This window comes from Panthera onca, chromosome C2 (genome assembly GCF_046562875.1).
Source record: "Panthera onca isolate mPanOnc1 chromosome C2, mPanOnc1 haplotype 2, whole genome shotgun sequence".
NCBI classification, from domain to species: Eukaryota; Metazoa; Chordata; class Mammalia; order Carnivora; family Felidae; genus Panthera; species Panthera onca.
Genome location: NC_138347.1, coordinates 42473212 through 42497907, shown reverse-complemented (window position 1 = coordinate 42497907; position 24696 = coordinate 42473212). Strand labels below are relative to the sequence as shown.

Genomic DNA, 24696 nt, shown 5'->3' with positions numbered 1-24696 from the left:
GCCAACATAAAAGCAATATTAGTTTTAGGTGAGCAATATAGTGACTTAATACCTACATACAACACCCTGCGCTCATCACAATCGTAACTCCAATTCCCATCACCCATTCAACCCATCCCCCCATCCATCTCCCTTCTGGCAACCATCAGCCTGTTCTCTATAGTCAAAAGGCGGCTTCACGGTCTGCCTCTCTTTGAAAAAGAATGAAATCTTGCCATTTGCAGAAACGTGAATAGAGCTGAAGGGTATTATGCTGAGTGAGGTAGGTCAGAGAAAGACAGATACCATGTGACTTCACTCATATGTGGAGTTTGGAAAACAAGGCAAACAATCATAGAAGAAAAAATAGGGGCGCCTGGGTGGCTCAGTCGGTTGAGCGTCTGACTTCGGCTCAGGTCATGATCTCGCGGTCCGTGAGTTCGAGCCCCGCGTCGGGCTCTGTGCTGACAGCTCAGGGCCTGGAGCCTGCTAAGGATTCTGTGTCTCCCTCTCTCTGACCCTCCCTCATTCATGCTCTGTCTCTCTCTGTCTCAAAAATAAATAAAAACGTTAAAAAAAATAAAAAATAAATATGGACTCACTTTTCTATGAAAAAGTGTCACTTGAAGGAAGGGGTTGTAATTTTTTTTGGTATTGATTACAGGCTTCGTGCACAGGATTTCTATTAAAGGGCATATCATTCTTTTTTTACCATGGCACGTGGTAAAATTAAATAGTTGTCTATCTCCTTCAGCCATTCCAGACCAGTGTAGTCCTCTACCATGCAATGAAGATGGATATATGAGCTGCAAAGATGGCCAAGCTACATTCACTTGCGTTTGTAAATCAGGTTGGCAAGGAGACAAGTGTGAACATGGTACGTATGGTAAACCCGCCTGGCTCGTCCGGATTGACCTCCTGGGAAGTTCTCCAAAGGCTTTATCTCTTTGAAAACAATCCGTTCTTCCCTTCTTAGATATAAATGAATGCAAAGATCCCTCAAATGTGAATGGAGGTTGCAGTCAGATATGTGATAATACACCTGGAAGTTACCACTGTTCCTGTAAAAGTGGTTTTGTTATGCTTTCAAATAAGAAGGACTGTAAAGGTAAGTGTGAGAGCAAAGTTCCGCTACAGGAATTTCCCCCCGAAAATGCTTGGAACTGTCTGGTTCTAAGTACTTCTAATATATATACGTTATTATCCACCTTGAAGCCTTATGATACTAGGGGACTGCCTTTTAGGTTAATGTTTATACTCATATTTTGTTATTTATAGAATTTTTCAGTGTTTTCTTATTGTATTTTATTACTGAGTATTTTATTGTTTTCTTACTGTGTGTGTATGTGTGTGTGTGTGTGTGTGCCTGTGCACGTTTGAATAAAGAATTTCATCAAATGGTGATAACGTGAAGTCTCAGTGCAAATCCTTGCTTACTAGAGTCTTTGCAAAACCATTGTTGGTATTTTTGTCAGACACTATAATATTATGCCCTTTATTCCAATAAGGTAAACATCTATACAAAGTATACACCATCTATACAAAGTAGTGCACCATAATCCAATCCTTCATAACCTCTTCCACTGTAGGTCATATTTCCTTGTTAGAAATACCTTTTGCATATCCAGTATAAACCTTTCCTCTTGCACCTTATCTCCTGTTGCAGTTTTGGGAAAGATGAAGAACTTGTTTTCTTTCTCTTTATACATTTAAGATCTCATCTTTGGTCATAACTATTTTTTTGCTTTAGATTAAAAAAAATTCCTGTCAGGTTATTTCAGTAAGTCATTTTACTAGTGTATTTCTTTTGTTTTTCTTTGTCTTTATGTTTCCCTTCAATTTTTACTTTTTCTTTCTGCCTGTTGTCCTTTCTATTTGACTCCTTTATCTGCCATAGGTAAATATTCAAATATTTGTGCTAGGTGTGTGGATGACTAAAAATGAAATCTCCCAGTCTGGAGTTAAATTTTGCCTTTAGAAATTGGGAGCAATTTTCCTTTTCCTTCCTTCCTCCCTCCCATGCCTCCTTCCTTCCCTCCTTCCTTCCTTCCATTCTTCCTTCCATTTTTCCTTCCTTCCTTCCTTCCTTCCTTCCTTCCTTCCTTCCTTCTTCCTTCCTCCTTCCTCCTATTCCTCTTCTTTTTGCTGTGAGGTTGAAAATTTAGTAAGTTAAAACATAAAGTATCCTTGTTCAACTTTATTCATATCTGCTTTGGGAAATCCCCAGATTGAATTCCTATTCAAGAGATGATCTGTCCCTCATCGTACTATAATGTTTAGTATAATTTACTATATTATTTAAAGTGCAGTTAAATGACTCTAAAGTGAACTTCATTCATTAACAATTATTCCTGAACCATTGTCCCAATTTGTGACTATACATCTTTCTCATCTGCCTATTTGAAGGTCTGTTTGAGGTTAGAAATTTAGAATACCAGTATTCTTAGGACACATTATAGAAAGCCATCATAATGCAGGAACCATATGCATTCTATAAGCAAATAATACCCATTTATACTTCTGCATCTTAGTACTTGAATGGTCTGTTCTTCTAAAGAAGTTGTAACTTATATTTTTAATTAAAAGGTATTTAATTCTTATCCATTGAGTTAATACACATGTATACAAATTATTACAAGAAGTTCTCACACATAGAATGTCCCTGATGACCAGAACATGTGTTCTGGTATACTTCATTTACGCAGTCTTTTTTTCAAATATTTTTTTCTTATTAGTCTGTTTTTTTTAATGTTTGTTTTTTTTGAGAGAGAGAGAGAGAGAGGGAGAGAGAGAGAGAGACGGAGCATGAGGTGGGAGAGGGATAGAGAGAGAAGTAGGCACAGAATCCAAAGCGGGCTCCAAGCACAGAGTCTGATGCGGGGCTCGAACCCCTGGACCATAAGATCATGACCTGAGCTGAAGTCTGATGCTTAACTGACTGATCCAACCAGGCATCCTGATTTACAGTCTTTATCTGTAAACTAGGTGATAGAAGAATATGTGTATAGCTATTACAATAAGGCCTTTGCCAAGATGTGGATATGCTTGAGATCAAGTTGCCAGTAATTGTCTAAAAATGGAAGAATGAAACTTTTTATCAGACATTAGATGTCAGTGTAGAGTAATAAAATCAACGTACTATAACTTGGACTCATATGACTTAAGTAATTCTCTGCAATATGCCTGAAACCAAATAATTTTAGTCATATGTTTTTACTATTTTATTTTATTTTTAACGTTTATTTATTTTTGAGAGACAGAGCATGAGCAGGGGAGGGGTAGAGCAGAATGTAAAGCAGGCTCCAGGCTCTGAGCTGTCAGCACAGAGCCCGATGCAGGGTTCGAACTCATAAACCATGAGATTATGACGTGAGCTGAAGTCGGTTGCTCAATCCACTGAGTCACCCAGGCACCCCTACTTTCATTTAAAAATATGGATTTTATAGCTCTTTTTAAAAAAATGAATATTTTATTTGAGGTAATTGTAGATTCACATACAGTTGCAAGAAATTATAAAAAGAGATCCCATGTACTCTTTGCTGAGTTTCCCTTAATAGTAACATTCTACAAAACTACAGTACAATATCACACCTATGACATTGACATTGATACAGTCATGATACAGAAAAATTCCCTTACCACAGGAATTGATTCAATTATTTCTGTGCATGCTTTTTTTTAGCTAGAGTATTATCTGAAATTTTGGTTATTAGTCTGTGAAAAAATTAAACTCTCAATTTTTTAGAGTAGAAAATATTTTTCCTATTCTGAACTTGTCTGTCTCCAGAGATTACAGATGAGAAAAATTCACTAAAATAATTACATCTCCATTGAACTATTTCTGTCTCTTGCTTTGTTTTTCTCATAGATGTTTTTATCTAGTGACTAGCTGCAATCAATACTTTATTTCCTACTCTACCATGTAATATAATAAATGTGTCTGAAATTTCTGGATATTAATTTAGCACTAAAGTTTGTATTGGGATTTTATAAATACTTTGAGACCTTACTCAATTCCATTTTAAATTTGAATCACTCTTGAATACTTTAGCCAGCAATAATAGTATGCAGATTTAGCTAGTGTATATTTCCAAAGGAAAAAGTGACTGATGAGCCACCTCTTTTTTATTTTTTATGATTGTGATAATACAGAGTGAATCTACTTTTAAGAACATACTTCAAAAACATGCATTTAGGGGTATATATTAAGAATATGGTGAATCTTTTCTCCCATTTATTCATGTAATGTAACCTGGTAGATAAGAAAATAACTACAGCCCTCTCCTTTTACATAACTATAAAGAACATAGCAAACATCAAATTCCCTGTATGTGTGTATGAAGAAATCATATTTAGTAAACTAAAACATGGTGACAGATTTAAAATTTTGTTATTCCCAGGCCACTCTCTTTTCTCATTATATATATTAAACTAGATCCAGGAAACACAAATCAAGCATTCTTTGCTAGTATTCTCTGGTATGGGAAAAAATATTTTTTTTTAATCTGTTGGTTTCATTTATAGATGTGGATGAATGCTCAATGAAGCCAGACATTTGTGGCACAGCTGTGTGCAAGAACATTCCAGGAGACTTTGAATGTGAATGTGCTGAAGGCTACAGATATAACCCCACATTAAAGTTTTGTGAAGGTAGAGTTGTGGTGGTTATCATTGTTGATGGCACAGAGGGTGGGTTTGAGTCCTGCTTTCCTATTAGAAACACTGGTTCTGCTTGGAATTAGCAATCAGATGTTCTACGATGGCAAGCTCCGTGATGTAGCTTGGTCGGTTTGGGGGTCATTGGCTTCCTTCAAGAATAACAGTATGTAAGACACATGGTCTTTAGGTCTGGGGTTGTGCAGTCTGTTTGCCCTCAAAGCTGTGTATGAATTGGAGATCTTCTGTGGATGATAAAAATACATTCACATCATTTAAATAATATTCAAAGACGAAAAGCATTTCAACCTGGAAGGAAAAACATAAGCAAATGAAAGATAAGTTGAAAAATCACACAGGTGTTACATGGATGGTTAGAAACCTTCAGGTGTATGCCAAGCTTTTGGATGATTTTCTGTGCGTGTATTATTATGTCATTTATTCTCAAATAGGAAATGACGTAGTTCTGTGATAATTAAATACGTGTAAAAGAAAAATCTCATCATAAGTAAATGATAACTGAGCTCTAGAAATTTGAGAAGTATTGATTAGTACTGTCAGGACCTGCGCATTTGGGAGAGCCCTTTGGACTCATTACTTCATTTGGCTGAAGGCGCACTGCCAGGTGCGCCCCAGAGGCTTAGATGTTTGGGGGATTTTTTTTTTATTATGGATATATGCAAATAGACTCATATCCTCCTTTAAATTTTGTAAAATTTCAAAATAAACTTAATATCATAATTAAAACTAATCAAATCAATAGTGATTTTTCATAGTGGAGACATATATACATATATATATGCATGTATATATATATGCATATATATATGTATATATGTCTCCACTATGAAAAATGTATATATATATATATATGTATATATGATATAAGATACCCTTTTAACCATTTTTAAGGGTACAATTCAGTGGCATTAATTGCTTCCACATGGTTATGGAGCCATCAAGGCTATCTGTTTCCAAAACTTTTCATCATCCCAAACAGAACTCTGTAACCATTAAGCAATAAGTTTCCCCTCCTTCCTCTCCTAAACTCTAATCTACCTTTTGTCTCTATCTACTTTTTTGGGAGATAACCTTTAATCTAATTCCTCTCTATATTAATTTGCCTAAATCAATAGTAATTCCAGAATAGGTTTTTTTTCTCAAATATATGTGCTTCTCTTGATATTTTGATGTTTTACCTCCCATACACTCATCAAAAATTATACCTTCCACATACCATCTCTATTCTCCCACGACTCCAGACAGAAATTACTGTGGTAATATTCAGATTTATTATTAGCCAACTTCATTGTGTATACTGTAGTTTTATTCAAGAATGACAGACTTTTTTTTTTAAAAAAAAGATGCATGTGTGGTACCTATGTACAATATTCAAAGTACTTTATATGTCATTTATTTTTTTTTGTAAATCGTTTATTACTTTGGATTTGGCAATAGGTTCTTTTTTTTTAATGTTTATTTATTTTTGAGAGAGAGAGAGAGAGAGAGAGAGCACAAGCAGGGAAGGGGCAGAGAGGGAGAGAGGGAGACACAAAATCCGAAGCAGGCTTCAGGCTCTGAGCTGTCAGCCTGAACCGTGAGATAATGACCTGAGCTGAAGTCAGATGCGTAGCTGACTGAGATACCCAGGCACACTGAATTATATGCCAATTAATTTTAATGCTAAGGGATCACTAATTTTGGAGTTGTATGTTGAGGCATTTTATGGGGGAATTTATATGCCATGAATATATGCGTTTATGTACTTGGGAACTTTCAAAGATTGCAGGGTTCATTCATTGAAAATAGCAAGGATCCTATGTAGCTCTGAAGTGGACTTTAGATGAAGCGTATCATTACAACTTTCCAAGAATGACTTTCTCAAAATATGGAGTGAGCACAGGGCCATATCAAAGATTTCACGATATGGGAGATTATAGTACCGTGAGGTGTGTTTTTCTTTTTTAATTGGTAAGAAATAAAGATATAACCTTAAATATATTGCCACCATTAATCACTGCATTATGGGAAGTCAAATGATCTCGATATTATTTAATACCCGATTACATTAACCTTCAGTTAAAAGGGATCTTTTCCCCCTTCCCCTCTCTTCACTATCTGCTCCTCCTCCCCTTCCTCTCTTCTCCCTTCCTTACCCTTCCCTTTCTTTTCTTTCAAGAAAAGAATGGTGAAGCAGTCTTAATGGAATTTATTTAGTAAGAAATGATAGTTATCCTGAGACTCTTAGTCCTTTTTCCCTCAAATTCAAAAATTGGAAAATTAGTGTAGTTGTTATATTTTTACTAATAATTTATTGCTGAAAGTTATACATTACATTTGTTGCTTTAGGTGTAAATAGATAGGCATTATGCTTGTAACTCATTTAAATTTCTGCCAAGTGTTGAAATGTGATTTCATGTCACAGAGATTCCTTTCACTAAAGAATCTATTATCACTGATTATCTTACACTAAAATCAGAATACTCCTCTTGGATTGAACATGTAGAAGATATTAAGATTTATGTTCTCTTTTACCCCAGATGTGGATGAATGCTCTGAGAACATGTGTGCTCAACTTTGTGTCAATTACCCTGGAGGTTACTCTTGTTATTGTGATGGGAAAAAAGGATTCAAACTTGCCCAAGATCACAAGAGTTGTGAGGTAACATTTTGCAACGTTAAACTTCCCGTCTCTTTTCTAAAATGAGAGAACTGGGTACTTATTTCCATGTAGCTGAGGTAAGTCGGGGAAATACAGATATTCTATAATAATTGCTAGAGATCTAGCAGGCTCAGAGTCACAGCCTATTTACTAATTTTGGTCATGTAAGCCATAAATATTGGGGATAATTAGTGACTAGGTTTGGAAAAGGCTGCAAGGTCATAGTTCAGAGAGCACTCATCTGTATAGCCTATACGTTTACAAAATCCAATGTGTATGTTTATTTAAAAAATTAAGACAAGCTGAGGTTCATACTTCTCTTTGTGAGGAAAAAAATCTTATGTAGAAACCTTAGCAGAAACATTTTCCTACATATACTTTATCCCACTCTTGACGAGTCTAATCACATTTTGTCATGTTGGTACTTGCAAGAGGGCTCATAAAATCTCAGGTGGAAATAACTGTCAGGATAGGATTCAGTGAGGTTTAAGTACATCAAAATTCAGAGAGGTTGATTTTGTTAATCTGTATGTCTCAAACTTGCTTTTAGTTACTTGGATTTAATTCATTATTGATCCAGGAATTGAATGTTGGGGGTAGCTTTTCCTTCACTGAAATAAATAGGTCAACATCTGAAGCTTTTCTCCCCCTAACTAAGGATCATGTGTTAGTGATTCTTGGTCCATCTCCGGCATTTCTTTTCATAAGTGAAGGTAAAATGTTATATGATCATGAAGCAGACAGTAAGAAAAAAAAAACAAAAAGCAAAAAAACAAAAAAACCCACCTCAATAATGATTTAATCATGTATATACACAAACCTCTGTATGTGTTACCAAGATAAAACTGTCTATATCCAAGAATGAAACATTCAATATATGCTACCTCCTTGGTAAAGACAGGGAAGGTGAGATTATACTATATCTATGTAGTAACTTTGATTTTATTGAATGGAATTCCATGCCGCGTGAATGTCTACTTTGTAATTTAACCTTTTATTATTTTAGTATTCATAGTAGTTACACATCACCATCTTCCTTAGAATAGGTTTGTTAAAGTTCTAAGAGGAGATGAGATGTTTCCGTGCTGTGTGCACAGTTCCCCCAGAACATCCCTGTATGTATGCCTGAAAACTTATCCCTAAAAATCTTTCCATTCTATTATTTTTTTTATTTTTTGAATGTTTATTTATTTTTGAGAGACCGAGAGAGACAGAGCATGAGCGGGAGAGGAGCAGAGAGAGAGGGTGACACAGAATCTGAAGCAGGCTCCAGGCTCTGAGCTGTCAGGAAGGGGGCTGATGCAGGGGTCCAACTCACAAGCTGTGAGATCGTGACCTGAGCTGAAGTTGGACGCTTAACCAATTGAGCCACCCAGGCACACCAAAATCTTTCCATTTTAATGTTTGGTGTTACTCTTAGGAAAAAAATACTTGATATTAAATTTAATGACTCTGAATCACTTTTTTGTAAATTCCTTGGAGACTAACACAATCTATTTGCTTGTATTTATCCTATCTAGGTTTTCTAGGCATTCTCTTTGATGCTGTCAGGCTGAGTCCAAGAACCTGGGTTGAGGTGGGGCGGGGTGTCCCCACGGGATGATCCAAGAGGTCCCTTGGCTTTGCAAAGTGTAGAAATCAAATGCAAACTGGAGAAAGTGAAAGCAGAGTTTATTGAATAGCATGAATAACAGAGTATAGCAGACAGAGTGTCTGGGGGACACAGGAAGGAAAAGAGAATGAGTCTCTTCGTTGTCTAGGGTTAGGGGTTTATATTGGAAAGGGTCCAGGATACATGTTCCTTCAGGAATCTAGGTAGGGTCCAATCAAAGGCAAGTGGTGGTGGATAATAGTTGTTATTTTATAATCATAGAAGGTAGGGGGTGTTGATGCCAGCATCAGCTGGGGTTTATTCGAGGCTAATGTCCTGCAACATGTTTGGGATCTGGTTCTTCTTAGATGTTATCAGGTGTTTGGGGGCCCTAGGACAAAACTCAGAAAATGATCAACTTTCTTGCTTCCCCCCTGGAGTGGGAATATGGCTTCTTTGGTTTCTATATAGACTCAAAGTGAAAGAGAGAACATGAGTAAATAGGGCCTGGCAAGAAGACAGCAGAAATGGAGCCTTTCTAAAATGGATTTCCTTCAACTTCCCTACTTCAGCTTCACTGTCTAGATAGTATATTTTTGCTCAGAAAATTTTTTCTTAATAAATGAATGAGTGTATGAGATGCTACTTATTGGTATATTAATTCTTCCATGATTTCTGACTCCAGTTTTTTTTTTTTTTCTTCCGATGTAATTCTTTGAAAGCATCAGAACTGCAGTTAGTTAAGGGGATACATGTTGTTACTGGAAGGAAAAGGTTGTGTTTTGGGCTGAGATTTGCAAAGGAAATATTAAGGACAAAAATATAAAGCCACACACATTGAACAAGAGTTTAAAACATGTGTTCTGGGAGGTTTTACTTATGGACTATATAAGGAAGTAAAAGCTGTTGCTTTATTACCAAGGGTGTTCTTTATTTAATGTATCCCAAAGAATACATTTGACAAGATCACTAGGAACCAGAGAAAGAATGTATAACCTGACACAAACAGCAAGCAATAATCTATGCATTTTTTTATGTGCTTTGTTTCCTTTTCTCCAGGCTGTTCCAGTGTGCCTTCCCTTGAACCTTGACAAAAATTATGAATTACTTTACTTGGCAGAGCAGTTCATAGGGGTGGTTTTATATTTAAAATTTCGTTTGCCGGAAATCACCAGGTGAGGTACTAATGTCAGTGATGATCTCTAGAGGTAAGCAGGTAAGGACAGAAGAAAAGTGACCAAAAAGGTTTGAAATGTATGAAATTGCACTCCCAATTAGATAATTTAGATATATTATCAATCAGATAATTTAGGGAACCCTAACATTAATTCACCCCTTCACACATGTAATTTTCATGCTAAAATCATTTGGGTCATTCTAGGCTGACCTTCCCCAATGATCATTGTACCTTAATCCATCCTTCTTCCATTTCTAGTGAATACAAATTTACTAAGAAGTTGGGAAAGTAAATTTAATATATTTGTCAAATTTTCATTCTTCTTTATACATGTTATAAAAGCTAAGTAAAAAGAAAATGCTGGAAGTATTGCTTTCAGAATATAGCTGTATTCATAATTACTAAGGAAAATTCATAAGATTGTGTAAGTGGTATTTTAAAGAAACACATCACATGATTTTAGTTGATTGAGTAGCTTATCTGCTATTCCTGTAGTTAGGTTGTGTCTAGGGAAAGAATAGTTGTTGATGATTTAGAGTCATGATTCTCCTTTAATTATCAAATTTTCTAAGAGTCATATATGATTGAAACTAGAAAAAAGGAAATTAGAATTTTGTTGTAATAATAGAAAGGGAATGTATTTAAGACTGATTACAGAATCCATATTTTAAAATAGTTTAATTAGATAAGCATGTATATGTACAATTTAATTCATTAGATACATGAATGATTATTCATTAAATAATTCACCTAAATTCATAGAAATTGTATCCTTAAGGAACATTATTCTAAAATTCACTAATGCAATTGTGCTCCTTCAACACTCTTTTATCTACCAAGACTTGGTTTTCCCCTTTAATATCTCAGAGCAAATAATGTCATCTAGTGACATAGACTGGAGACAACATTTCCTTGCTAAGATAATAATGAGAATGAGAGAGAAAAAGGTTAATTATTGCATACCTTTAGTCACTATCAGGAGGATTCATTTCTGACAATTCACAATAGCTTGGGCTGTAACACGGAATAACATAAGCCAAATTATTATTTTTTCCAGTATTTATTTGTCCTTTATTTATATAGTTTAAACTTTTTTATTGAAGTTTAATATATATGTGTGTATAGAAATAAACACGTATCTTAAATATACAACTTGATGAACTGTTTATAAACTGCCACCTGGTAACCAACACAAAGAATAACTAGTGCTTTGTTGTGGCTTTTTTCCTTTTTTTTTTTTTTTTTTTTTTTTTTTTACAAATTCCTTCAGCTCAGTCTCCAATGATCAAATACTTATCCCACCCTAAAGTTAACAAATTCACTCTTCTTTTTCATTCTACAAAACTTCAGAGAAAGAATGAATTGTTCCCCGGGGTATGCTGATGTATTCCAGACAGAAAGAATGTAGAACACAACTCTTTGTGTTACTGGTGTAGCATGATTTTGCAAAGAGAAGGAAATTATCTCCCTAAGAGGATCAACTTCTGGAAGATCCTGAGCATACGCAGATTTGGGTTTTGACAAGATAATACCTGCTTCACATCAGCAAAATGTGATGATTATGAAAGAGAATAGAGGTCCTTATCCTAAGCAAAAGTAAATAAACAAAATAATCTTAGTTCAGTAAATCCCTACTACATTGTTATCTGTCCAACATACTTCCCTCCACATAACCTCTTTAAAATATTTCTTTGGAATTCTAAAGATTAAAACATTTATTTCATCAGCCTTTCTTTGTTCTATTTGAAGTTAAGTCTGTTCCCCATTGCATATAGTGCCTCTATGGGGATTCTTTCTTGCCTTTCTTGCAAATTATCTGAAGTCCTGACTTTTTTTTTTTAACTTAAATCACCTTTATTTTAATTTAATTCAAGTGACTAACAGTTATACAACTATTTTTTTTCTATTCCCTGTTTGTCTTTTTTCAATCATTTTGATTTGATGGTTTCTTGGAAATGTTAATGCTAATTTTCATTACAGTGTCATAGGGCACTAATCAATACATGTTATTTTTTCTTAAAATTTATTTATTTATTTTGAGAGAGAGAGAGAGGGAGAGGGAAAGCATGGGAGGGGCAAGGAAAGAGGGGGAGAGAAAGAATCCCAATCAGGCTCTGCACTGTCAGCGTGGAGCCCGATATGGGGCTCAAACTCACAAAATGTGAGATTATGACCTGAACCAAAATCAAGAGTCGGACGCTTAATTGACTGAGCTGCCCAGGGGCCCGGATACATGTTAGTTTTTAACCCAGCATTTCTAAGATATTTCCTCCCCTGTAATAGCTACATATATACTCAGTGTCTTAATAGCAACAGACATTACCCAAACTCAGGTACCCCCAAACATATGACTAGACTATATCTTTTCAGGTCTCCTTCCATGTGCTCTAGTGTAGTGATTTATACAATTAAAGCTTTGGAGAACGTTTTTAAATCAAGCTACCAGATCTATCTTAGAGTTTTTTACTTTACTTTTCTTACCGCACACAAAGACTTAATTATGTTTGCAGTCATCCAGATGCTGTTTTGTATATCTCTGTGAGTGATTCCTTCCTGACATATATGAAGTCACAGGGAAAACAGGCCTTTTGATGTATAAACCAATCATGAGATGGTAACATCTTTTACTAATCAAGGATACAGCCAAAAAAAAAAAAAAGGAATCTTAACATCAGATTATATAGTGTATAAAAAGCTCCAGGAGAGATACAATATATCTAATATTTTGTACATATGTATGAATTCCAGCATTTACAAGAGTACCTTCAAAACAAATGCCAAAAAAAGATGAAAAAGTACCAAAGCATCTGTTCACTGGAGAAAAAGTCTCCAAGAATACGAAAGAAAATATAATACCTTGATTTTGAGCATACACAGAGCCAGAGATAACACATGAACAGTCTAATCGTGCTCTACTTTTTTACTAATTCCAGGAAAGAAAGAAATACTTGACTCTTTCAACATATTACTGTTTCTAGTATAAGAGAAAAAGAATAATGCATTAAGCATTCCCTATTTCTCTATTAAGGCTCTCTCTTTGCCCATTATATAGATTTTCAGCTGAATTTGATTTCCGGACCTATGATTCAGAAGGTGTTATCCTGTACGCAGAATCTCTTGACCACTCATGTTGGTTCCTGATTGCTCTTCGTGATGGAAAGATTGAAATTCAGTTTAAGAATGAATATGCAACCAAAATCACAACTGGAGGCAAAGTTATTAATAATGGTTTATGGAATACGGTATGTTTTATAGATTTTAGAAAGAATATCTCTACTTTAACACAGTTTAACATCATTAATAATTTATTTCTATGGTGATACCAAATCAAAATGGAGTTGGATTTATTTGATGTTATATGAAGTATACTACATACGCTGTAAATCCTTGAAATAGTCTGAGAAATGATAATGTCACAGAATATATTTAGGATTTTTGTAACATTGTTTTCAGTTATTTGCTTAAACTACTCTATAACTTTTTACCTTTTTTAATGACTTACTGATGTCTCTCCTATAGGTTATTAGCGGGCATAACAGTTTATGCAAAGATACTACTGATCAAGGACAAAAATACTGAATAGCCACCAATATTTTTTAAATGAAAGAGAAATGCAATAGTAACATAGAAATACACATCGAAAGACTAGTACATATAGTAATTAATTCAATTTCAAATATTAGCATATAGATAAGGAACCAATTTGTATAGAGAGTATATACCAGCCAGTACCAATTACAGTGCTCTTTTAGATAATCACTAAAAGTGAGCCTAAAATGGAAGTTTTCGTGAAGGGAATACTTTCATCTATAATGGGGAGAACTCTTTTCTGCAAGAGTCATTGCTGTTTTCAGCAGGTTCTAACTGAGAAATCAGCTTCACCTTAGAACGTGGTACCCAAAAGAGACACTTTATATGCCTGTGGGATCTGGCAAGAGGTCTATATTGAAAAGACATGTGACATCATCACTACATTATTTCATTTCTTTATTTACCCACTCGTGCACTCAAATATTAACTAAGCCTTTAGTGAGCACTTCTAAAATGTTAAGTGCCTGGGGCTCCTGGGTGGCTCAGTCGGTTAAGCATCTGACTCTTGATTTTGGTTCAGGTCATTGATCTCACGGTTTGTGAGTTCCAGCCCTGCATCTGGCCCTGTGCTGCCGGTGCGGAGTCGGCTTGGGATTCTCTCTCTCTCCCTCCCTGGCCCTCCGCCACTCATGTTCACATGTGCCGTCTGTCTCTTTCTCTCTCAAAATAAATCAACTTAAAACAAAGAATTGATGAAAATGCTAAGTTCCTGAGTTCAAGGCACTAGAGCTATGGCAAGAGATTTTCCTTGCTCTTGAGCTTACTTGGCACCTCACAATTTAACAGGTGATGCCTTATGAACTAATACAATATAATGTGAAATCATTACAGTACAGGTAGCAAATAAGGTACAGTTGCGCACAGATATGGTTTACCAAAAATGGGGCTATCTGTCCTTTGATAGCCATAGATTTGGGGCTCTGGACTCTTAAATACACTTTTTTTAAAGTGTTTTTATTTTATTTTGAGGGAGACAGGGACAGCGGGTAGTCGGGGAGGGGTAGAGAGAGAGGAAGAGAGAATCCCAAGCAGGCTCTACACTGTCAGTGGAGAGCCTGATATGGGGTTCAAACCCACCAACCGTGAGATCACGACTTGAGCCAAAACAAAGAGTTGGATGCTTAACCAACTGAGCCGCCCAGGTGCCCCGGGGCTCTTGACTCTTGACCAAACAATGTCTGCGCATGATCAGATGCAACTGTCAGAGAAATCACTAAAATTTTCTGGCTTCTCCAAATGCTCTCATTAGCGTAGCTTTGCCGCTACATCTTTCCTACTGCATCTATACGTAGAATACTTGGCTCATACAGCTATTCCTCCACTGTCCTAGAGAATACATTTTTAAGTTTTTTAAAAAAAATTTTTAATGTTTATTTTTGCGAGAGAGACAGAGCGCACGTGCGCACACACACAAGTGGGGGAGGGGCAGAGACAGAGAGGGAGACACAGAATCCAAAGCAGGCTCCAGACCCTGAACTGTCAGTAAAGCCTGACGTGGGGCTCGAATTCACAAACATGAGATCATGACCTGAGCCAAAGTTGGACGCTCAACTGACTGAGGCACCCAGGCGTCCCATTTTTTTAAGTTTATTTATTTATTTTGAGATGGCAAGCTTGAGCAGGGGAGGGGCACAGAAAGAGGAAGACAGAAAGGCAAGCATACCCCGCACAGTCAGTGCAGAGCTCGAAGTGGGGGCTTGAACTCATGGACCATGAGATCATGACTTGAGCCAAAGTCGGACACTTAACCGACTGAGCCACCCAGGCACTCCTGAAGAATACATTTTATTGCCTCGTGTCCCCACATCTCCTATCTAAAAATCACTAAAATTACTTTTTCAGCAAAAGAGAGCAAACAGAATTTTTCTGATCAATTGATACAAATTGAAAATGTCAGCTGTTTGGAGGAGAATTTAGATACATTTTAGGTAATATAGAATATATATAAAGAAGGTAAATATTTACCTACAAGGCTAACATCTTGAGTTGCAGATAGTGTTTACTAATGAATTATCCATGAATGATATGTTAGAGGCAGGATTCTGGATTGGATAGAAGGCAGCTAGCTATTCAGTTCCATACATTTTGTCTTCTATATTTATGATTCTTATTAAAAATAAACTATTATTTAATGATATGCCCATATTTTAAATAAAACAAAATTTCCCTTTGTAAATTGAATACAACTTGACATTAAAAATTTAAGAATAATAAGGAAATCAGAGAAAAACTTTAATCTGGTAATAAATTTGATGCTGGCTAGTTTTTAAAAATTCTTAATTTGATATTTTAGGAGTTTATGAATTTTCTCCCCCGCCATTTAAATAAGATTTCTTTTCTCCCTATCTTTCATTTAAAAAATATTACTTCATGGTATTTTTACCATTTTACAGTTTTGTTGGTTTGTTAATAACTTGTACAGTTTCAGGCAAATTTATGCAGACACGGAAATTATCTCAAATAAATAGATATCTCAAATAAATAGATTAAATTGCTTTAATTGACAAAGTTAAGTTATATTAATCATTAAGCATTAATACTTAAGTTACATTAAGCAAACTGGAGTGTTCACTTAGTACCATTTGCTTCACTAATTTTAAATAATTTTAAAATTTCAAATAAAATACTTTAAACTTTTTTTTAATGTTTATTCATAGTTGAGAGACAGAGACAGAGGTGGGGGCAGAGAGAGAAGGAGACACAGAATCTGAAGCAGGTTCCAGGCTCCGAGCTGTCAGCACAGAGCCTGATGCGGGGCTCGAACTCACGAACAGTGAGATCATAACCTGAGCCGAAGTCAGATGTTTAACCAACTGAGCCACCCAGGTGCCCCTCAAATAAAATACTTTGAAAATAAGAATTTAAAATGTAGAGCTTAGGATTGTTGTAATTGAAATAAATGGAATGTGGGTAATTGTTAATTAAAATGGTTATAAACCATAGAAATAAATAAGGCTATAAATCATTACATCTCATATTTAGGTATAATTCCAATATTGGTGGGAAATTTGTACTTTGTACCATATTTTTATTCATTCAAAAAGGTATTTATTGAGTGCTTTATGTGCTGTTCCTTCTTTTAGGTAGTGAGGCTACAATAGTGATTAAAACAAAATCACCACCCTTGTGGAGCTTGCACTCTAGTGGTGAGATGTTAACCACGAATGCATGAACAAAATAGCTACGTCAGTTAGTGGTTAGTGCTCAGAGGAAAAGGAAAAGCAAGGCCAGGCAAGAGTCATGATGGTGAGTGTGCATGTGGAATCAGGAAAGCCATCTCCGATGAAATCACATCTGACCGGAGACTTGAGGGCACAAATCATGAGCAATATATGGGGCAAGATGATTCTGTGCCATATGAACAGCAAGTACAGACCATCAGGCAAGCGGATGTGATTGTTGTATTTGAGGAACAACGCAAAGCTCAGCATAGATGCAGTGGAGTAAGGGAGGGAGGGAGGAATAGAAAATGAGGTTAGAAATGTGGTCTGGAATAACACCAGGTAGGGCCATGGGGACTCTATTGAGAAATTAGATTTTATGCTAAGTAGAAAGACCTAAGATGATTTTGAGAAGTGACATGATTTAATTTGCATGTATGTTAAAAGATAATCAATTCTAGGGGCACCTGGGTGGCTCAGTTGATTGGGTTTCGACTCTTGATTTCAGCTGAGATCATGATCTTATGGTCTGTGGGATCGAGCCCCATGTCGGGGCTCCACATGCACTGACAGTGTGGAGCCTGCTTGGGATTCTCTGTCTCTCACTCTGTCTCTGCCCCTCTCCCTCTCCCCCCCCCAAAATAAGCAAACACTAAAAAAAAGAAGATAATCCTAATCAGGACATGATGACTTTGTGGAAACTAGATAGTAGAGAGACAGGAATGAGACAGGATATGGGCTTATGAGACCACTGGACCACTGTAGTAACTCAGTGGAGAGAAGATGGCATCTCTGACTAGAGCGTTGATGGTAGGTGGTGAGAAGTGATCAGATTCTGGATATACTTTTGAGCTTCAGCCTTCAATTTAAGGTAGATAAAAAGTTTTGAATATTCAACATAAAGAGGGGTTTAACAGCCATGAGATTGATTATTGTTTATCTGTGGTTCTAAACTGTCTCATCGAGTGCCCATATATTCATAATGCTCCTTTCCTGTCCTATAATGAAATGCATCAATAATGTAAGCTAATTTTGCATATCCCTAGTAGAAACCAATATAATACCCTAATTACCATACAAAGAAATAAAGGGAAGTAATTTATAAGAAAATAATACATATTTCAGTATATAAGGGCTCAAGTGCAAGCACAGTATTTGTCAAAGCTTGCTCCTATATGTAGAATAATGTGAAAGCTGCAAATGAAGACTCATGCTGGAGTATTGTATTGGCAATTCAAATACTGTAAAGGCATAGATACCATCAGTAAAGGTGATCTTCCAAAATAGTAAGAAACTCCTGGTAAAGATCCACGCAAAACAAACATCAATTTATCCTTGGTTTGCAAGACTGTTGATATTCTTGAAAAATTCAGTGCATGCTGAAATGGTACAAAAAATGTTTTGTGTTCATATATGCCAAACTCAGATAAGCATGAGTACACTCTGCATGAATATCCTGCAGGGATATTCAGAAGGTTTGCAGGATATTGGGCATTTTATTATTTTGCATGACGATCCTCCCTATTACAGGTATCCAGCATCTTGCAATGTCAGCATGCATCCTACTCATTGCAACAGCTAAGTACCCTCCCCACCCCCAAATTTTCCAAATGCCCTAGAGTGGGAGAGTAGAGCCCCCATTTAAAAGTATTTGCATGACTAAGGGGAAAAAGGTCTGAGAACTGAGCTCTGGGGCTTATTGTAGAGGTTGAAAAGAAAAGGAGGAGCCCCCAAAAGAGACAGAGATGGGGTGGTAAGACTTCCAGAAGCAAGCTAGACTGAGGTTCTAGAGGCTAACTTAAATTTCTCCAGAACGGGAGAGTGTGATGCTAAGTGAAATAAGCCATACAGAGAAAGACAGATACCATATGGTTTCAGTCTTATGTGGATCCTGAGAAACTTAACAGAAACCCATGGGGGAGGGGAAGGAAAAAAAAAAGAGGTTAGAGTGGAAGACAGCCAAAGCATAAGAGACTCTTAAAAACTGAGAACAAACTGAGGGTTGATGGGGGGTGGGAGGTAGGGGAGGGTGGGTGATGGGTATTGAGGAGGGCACCTTTTGGGATAAGCACTGGGTGTTGTATGGAAACCAATTTGACAATAAACTTCATATATTGAAAAAAAAAATTTCTCCAGAAGGGAATAGTCATTTGAGTAAAATGATACTGATTGGCTGCATTGAGGACAGAGCATTGACCAACTTTAAATCTGTAAATGTCACCAAAGTTATTTTACATTAGAGCATAATTTTTCTCTTCCTATAGTGGTGCTTTAACATGCCTACCTTTTCACTTCCATTACTGATGAGTAAAAGAAGAGTTTTCATTTTGAGTGGTAGTGTTTTGCTTGAGGAGATTGGTTCTTCAAGTCGTCTTTTTGGGAGGATTTTTTATTGTTGTTTGCCATCACTTTCAATCTTTTTTAAAAAACCAAACCACTTTCAAAATTGGAAAAACCCAATTTAATTTTATGTATTGTGTTTCCTTATGACCTCAATTACTTTTGAATTTTGAAATAAAATATAATTTGCATGTAATGAACGGAACACTAGAGATACTGATTTCTCATAATTTATATTAAAAATTTATTTCCCTTATTGATTCCATATGTATACTTCCAGACAATTGCAAAATAAGAACACTCAAAAGTTTCCTAAGATTTTGTATAATTACACATTAGGGTTGAAAGATGTATTATAATTGAATGTTTAAATTTAAAAGAATAATATTGATTTTTTTACCTTAAAATATTCATTTACTTTTCAGACAAGAATTATCACTTTAAAACACATTTTTACCACCTTTATAGTAATTAGACATTTCAAATGGGTTTATGACAAATTAATTATTACATTAAAATTATTATTTTGAAAAATTATTTACTGGAATAATACCAGGATTTTTTCAATCTTAGTGTTTCAAATGACATGCAGTGATGTTTGGTTGTTTGATAATTTCTGTATTTTTAATTGTAGGTCTCTGTGGAAGAATTAGAATACAGTATTAGTGTAAAAATAGCTAAAGAAGCCGTAATGAATATAAATAAACCCAGAAGCCTTTTTAAGCCTGCAAATGGATTTCTAGAAACTAAAGTTTATTTTGCAGGATTACCTCGGAAAGGGGAGAATGTACTCATTAAACCGGTAATGATCCAAGCTTCTATCATTTATCATGGATGAATTCCTCTTGTCTGTAATAGATTTGAAGATGTGTTTTTCTTATAGTCAAAGAAGTTATTTTGTTGAACACACCAACTGTGACAACTTGAATTGAACAAGGAAAAATCACATAGTGATCCTTGAAATTGTATTAAGGAAATAAGAAAATGAATGTTGTGTTTTTGAGCCCATATAAATCCCCAGTGTTACCCATGGAGAAGTAGGCCTTTTCAATTCTCAAGCATCAATTCAGTGTCAACATAACTGTCCATATTCAGCTATTGCAGATACAAATACATTTATTTGAGTCCAAAAATACAATATTTTATGGAAGCCAGTCAAAGAATTTTCTTAGGTCTATTTTAGGACTTAAAATTTGGGAGATAGAATAGCATGTAGGATAGAACTTCTAAAAATCTTAAAAAAAAAATCTTTGCTGGGAGTACAACTTCAGCCTGTCATAAATTGAAGTTATAAATAAAAGATGATTTTCTGCATGTGATGTTTGTCTAATAACCATGGAATAGGTTTTATGAAGGAGACTAATCACTGTCCTTGAAGAGCTTTAAAAATTTCATTTGAAGTCATGGGCCTGCCAATTATACTTGCTGATCTACCTTAAATATTTACTATTTTATATCCATCTTTTACTCATGGCAATTCAGTTACCATAACTTTTGAAAGATTTCTGCAATATGATATAAAACCTGAATTGGTTCACCCATGTCAGAGTCAATATATCTGTTCCTTTGAAATTGAGAAATCAAGACATTTTAAAAGTAAAATAAATTATTCAAAAACTATTGGTAAAATGGCTACTGTGTGTCTCGAGTCTGGATGCTTTTTTGACTGAAGAAAGCAAACACTTTTGTTCCCAAAGACAGTCAGGGTCTGATGGCAAGACAAACCTATATTATAAATGCAACTAAAGAAAGCAGCTTGCAGCCCAGGGCCACAGCTAGTAGCATACACGGAACTTGAGAGCAGAAAAACCATCTCTGGCTGGGAAAGGCCAGTAGGACTTGAGGTGTTAAAAATCATTAGGATCCCAGTGGGGCTCTGTGATGGCATAAACTGAAAAAGACTGTCCATCTGAAGGGTACCTTAAAAAATTAGATAAAATTCGAAACATTTAAAATATTTTAAAATGTCGTCAAAGAAAGGGTTTTCCCTCTAAATGAAAACTGCATCTATATTCAGTTAAACCACTCTGAGTCTGACTTGTTTAAGTTGCACTCCTTGACCTATATTTCAATTGGTTAGATTAACCCTCGTCTAGATGGATGTATACGAGGCTGGAATTTGATGAATCAAGGAGCTTCGGGAGTAAAGGAAATTATTCAAGAAAAACAAAATAAGCATTGTCTTGTCACTGTGGAGAAGGGTTCCTACTATCCTGGTTCTGGAGTTGTCCTATTTAGCATAGATTATAGTAAGTGATTTCTCATTTTACTTCTCTTTTCTCATTAATGACTAAATTTATTCATTGACAAACTTCAGTAATTCCTTCAGTAAACATTATGGAGTACTTACTATGTGCCAGGAATGGTGTTAGGCTAATTCTTATTGTTATATATTTTTTAAACTAACTTTTTGAAGTATATTAGGGGGAAAAAGTAGTTGAATATGCTTATGTTATTATTTAAAGATTATTGGCACATAACCCGATCAATTTCAAGTAAATTCGATTAACCTATTTTAAGGTTCACCCATTTCTCGGTTGTATTGAGTCTATTGATTAATGCATCAAAAGGATTTGTCTTCATTTCTGGCGTTTTCATGTAATTGTTTCTTAAAATGTCCACCCCTCTGTTGAAATTGCCCATCTGTACACATTTTCTACCTGAGCCTTCAACTTATTATTCATAATTATTTTCAATTCCCTGTCTGATAGGTCCAATATCTGAGTCATAGCTAAGACTGGTCATGTTGACTGCTTTGTCTCTTGACGATGTGTTGTTTTTCTTTGTTTCTTTCTGAATTGGATAATTTTTGGTTTAAAGATGAGCAACTTATGTAGAATAGTAGAGACAGATAAATAATTATTTTGTCTGGAAATGAGCATATTTCTGCTTTTGCTAGGCCCTTAATAAGGTGGTTGAATCAGTCTCATCAAGAGTTGAGCTGCTTAAGCTTTCTTGTTTCCACGAGTATTCTTCAAATTCCTTTATTGTTACCTAGTGATTATGGTAGGGAATGGTTTCTAGAGGATTTTTCTTAATAGCTGATCCATCGTTAGTTTTAGGTATTCTGTTTAGGGTATGCCTCAAGAAAGTGTCTCTCCATGGTCTTGCTTCACCCCAGAAGAATGCTCTCGTTACTTGACGTTTGCTAGCAAGGCAATGGGGTCTGGAGAGCATTCTCTAATGTTCTGGTACAGATTCAATTTTTGGCAGATGTTGTATCCTTTGACTTTTCTTTCCCCCCCCCCCCCCAACCACCAGTGGGGGAGATATCTAATGGTCAAGACTCAAGATGTTTTTCTGCTTCTTTTCCATGGTAGGTGCTCTTTGGTTGTTTGTTTTGTTTTTTTCCAGTTTCCTTTCCCTAACCTGAAGATGTAATGGGTCTTTGCATGTGTCCTAATGATGACAAAGTTTGTTGCCTTTCTCCCAAAGCTGTAAGGCTTTTGTTGCCTAAAGAAGACAGAGAAGGATCTGGGTGGGACTTTGTATACTCCCTTCAGGTTACTGCTCCTCTCTTCTAGGCCTGCACCAGGAGGGAAGCTTTCTCTAATTTCTTTCTCTGCCCCATTTTTCTCTTGAGTACCCATTTAAGGTCTATGAAGAAGAGCCTATAAATGGGTGTGGATTCCTCATGTGCCTGAAGTTCCCAGGGTTTCTGTATTCTCATATGAGCCCCATTTGGAATTATCAGTTTGTTAATATTTTTATTTAAATTCTTCTCATCAAATTGTATAGCATCTGGTGTCTGCTCTGAGTAAGAGAGGAAACTCTTCCTGTCTTTCCATGGAAGCACTTATCTTTCTTCAGATTTCTACTTTGTTAGTTGCTCTGCAACCACAGCTCCCTGACAGTTCAAGAAAAATTGTGTTTAAGTATATAATTGGTCTTTTGTTGTTGTGGTTGTAAGGGCAGGAGCAGTGCTATTTCCAGTTTTGTCTACAGTCTTAAGCAGAACAGGAGCTCTTGCCAGACTGATCCAGGTTTTTGTGTGTACAAATAATATATCTGTAATATCCTAGGACATACATCTTTGTACTTTTATATGATTAATTCTGTAGGAGAGAAGCTTAGATTCTGTCCGTCAAAGATTATGCAAATGTATAGTTCCTGTTGCTCAGTTAGATGCTTTTCCAAAAATGTTTTATGAATTTACACTCCTACCAACAGAATAAGAGAGTTTGTGCTTGAGATTTGTTTCCAATCTGAGAGTTGAAAAATTACAACCTGTAGTTTTATGTATGGTTATCCCAGTTTCTACTGAAGTTGAATATCTCTCCAGATGCTAATTAGCTATTTTTATATCTTAACTATCTTATTAGGTTCTTTGTCTTTTTCTGTTTAGGAGTCCGTTATTTGAGTGACTAAATTTTGTGTCATAAATTTAATGTTATTCTGATATCTCTGCTTTGAGAAAAAATTATATATATATATATATATATATTTTTTTTTTTTTTTTTTTTAATGTTTATTTTCGAGAGAGAGAGCAGGGGAGGGGCAGAGAGAGAGGGAGACACAGAATCCGAAGCAGGCTCAAGGCTCTGAAGCTGTCAGCGCAGAGCCTGACGCGGGGCTCAAACCCACAAGCTGTGAGATCATGACCTGAGCTGAAGTCAGATGCTTAACTGACTGGACCACCCAGGCGCCCCAAGAAAAAAATTATATGTGAAATGTGTTTATTTGCAGTCTACGAAGTATTGCTACAGTTTTAAGGATGAATCTTACGTTGGTACTTTCTGTATTCCTAACATAAGTTAATGCAATGTCTTCAACATTAGTTCTGTATATGATTTTTAAAAAATGTTTCAACTAAAGGTGATGACTGAATGCAGGAAAAAACTAGGCCCACAATAATTTGCTTGAAGGAAAAACTCCCTGAAGAGAAAATGAGGGGCGGCTGGGTGGCTCAGTCAGTTAAGCCTCCTACTTCCGCTCAGGTCATGATCTCACGGTTTATGAGTTCAAGCCCTGCATCGGGCTCTGTACTGACAGCTCAGAGCCTGGAGCCTGCTTCAGATTCTGTGTTTCCCCCTCTATGCCTCTACCCTACTTGTGCTCTGTCTCTGTCTGTCAAAAATAAATAAACATTAAAAAAAAAGAAAATGAAAATAGTTATATTGTGTCTGAAAAAAATCACTTTCATAAGTAATTAGCTATTTCATGGATAACTTGAAAGTGATCAACTTTTTAAAAAATTTTATATCCAAATTAGTTAGCATATAGTGCAATAAAGTTTCAGGAGTAGATTCCAGTGATTCATCCCCTCCACATAATACCCAGTGCTCATCCCACCAAGTGTCTTCCTTAATGTCCCTTGTCCATTTAGCCCATCCCCTACCCCAAACCCCTCCAGCAACACTCAGTTTGTTCTCTATATTTAAGAGCATCTTATGGTTTGCCCCCATCCCTGTTTTTATATTTTTTTATACTTCCCTTCTCTTATGTTCATCTGTTTCATATCTTAAATTCCACGTGAGTGAAGTCAAATGATGTCTTTCTCTGACTAATTTTACTTAGCATAATATACTCTAATTCTATC

General features: G+C 35.9%; 1 protein-coding gene across 1 annotated transcript in view; it reads left to right on the top strand.

Moving 5' to 3' along the window:
• Positions 1–24696, top strand: part of PROS1 (protein S) — a 69437-nt gene that overhangs the window by 35638 nt on the left and 9103 nt on the right. The window contains exons 5-12 of the mRNA XM_060640215.3: positions 734–856; positions 956–1087; positions 4504–4629; positions 7176–7297; positions 9948–10063; positions 13118–13307; positions 19792–19959; positions 21238–21406. Coding sequence (XP_060496198.3) covers positions 734–856; positions 956–1087; positions 4504–4629; positions 7176–7297; positions 9948–10063; positions 13118–13307; positions 19792–19959; positions 21238–21406 — 1146 coding nt within the window. The remainder of the gene's footprint in view (positions 1–733; positions 857–955; positions 1088–4503; positions 4630–7175; positions 7298–9947; positions 10064–13117; positions 13308–19791; positions 19960–21237; positions 21407–24696) is intronic.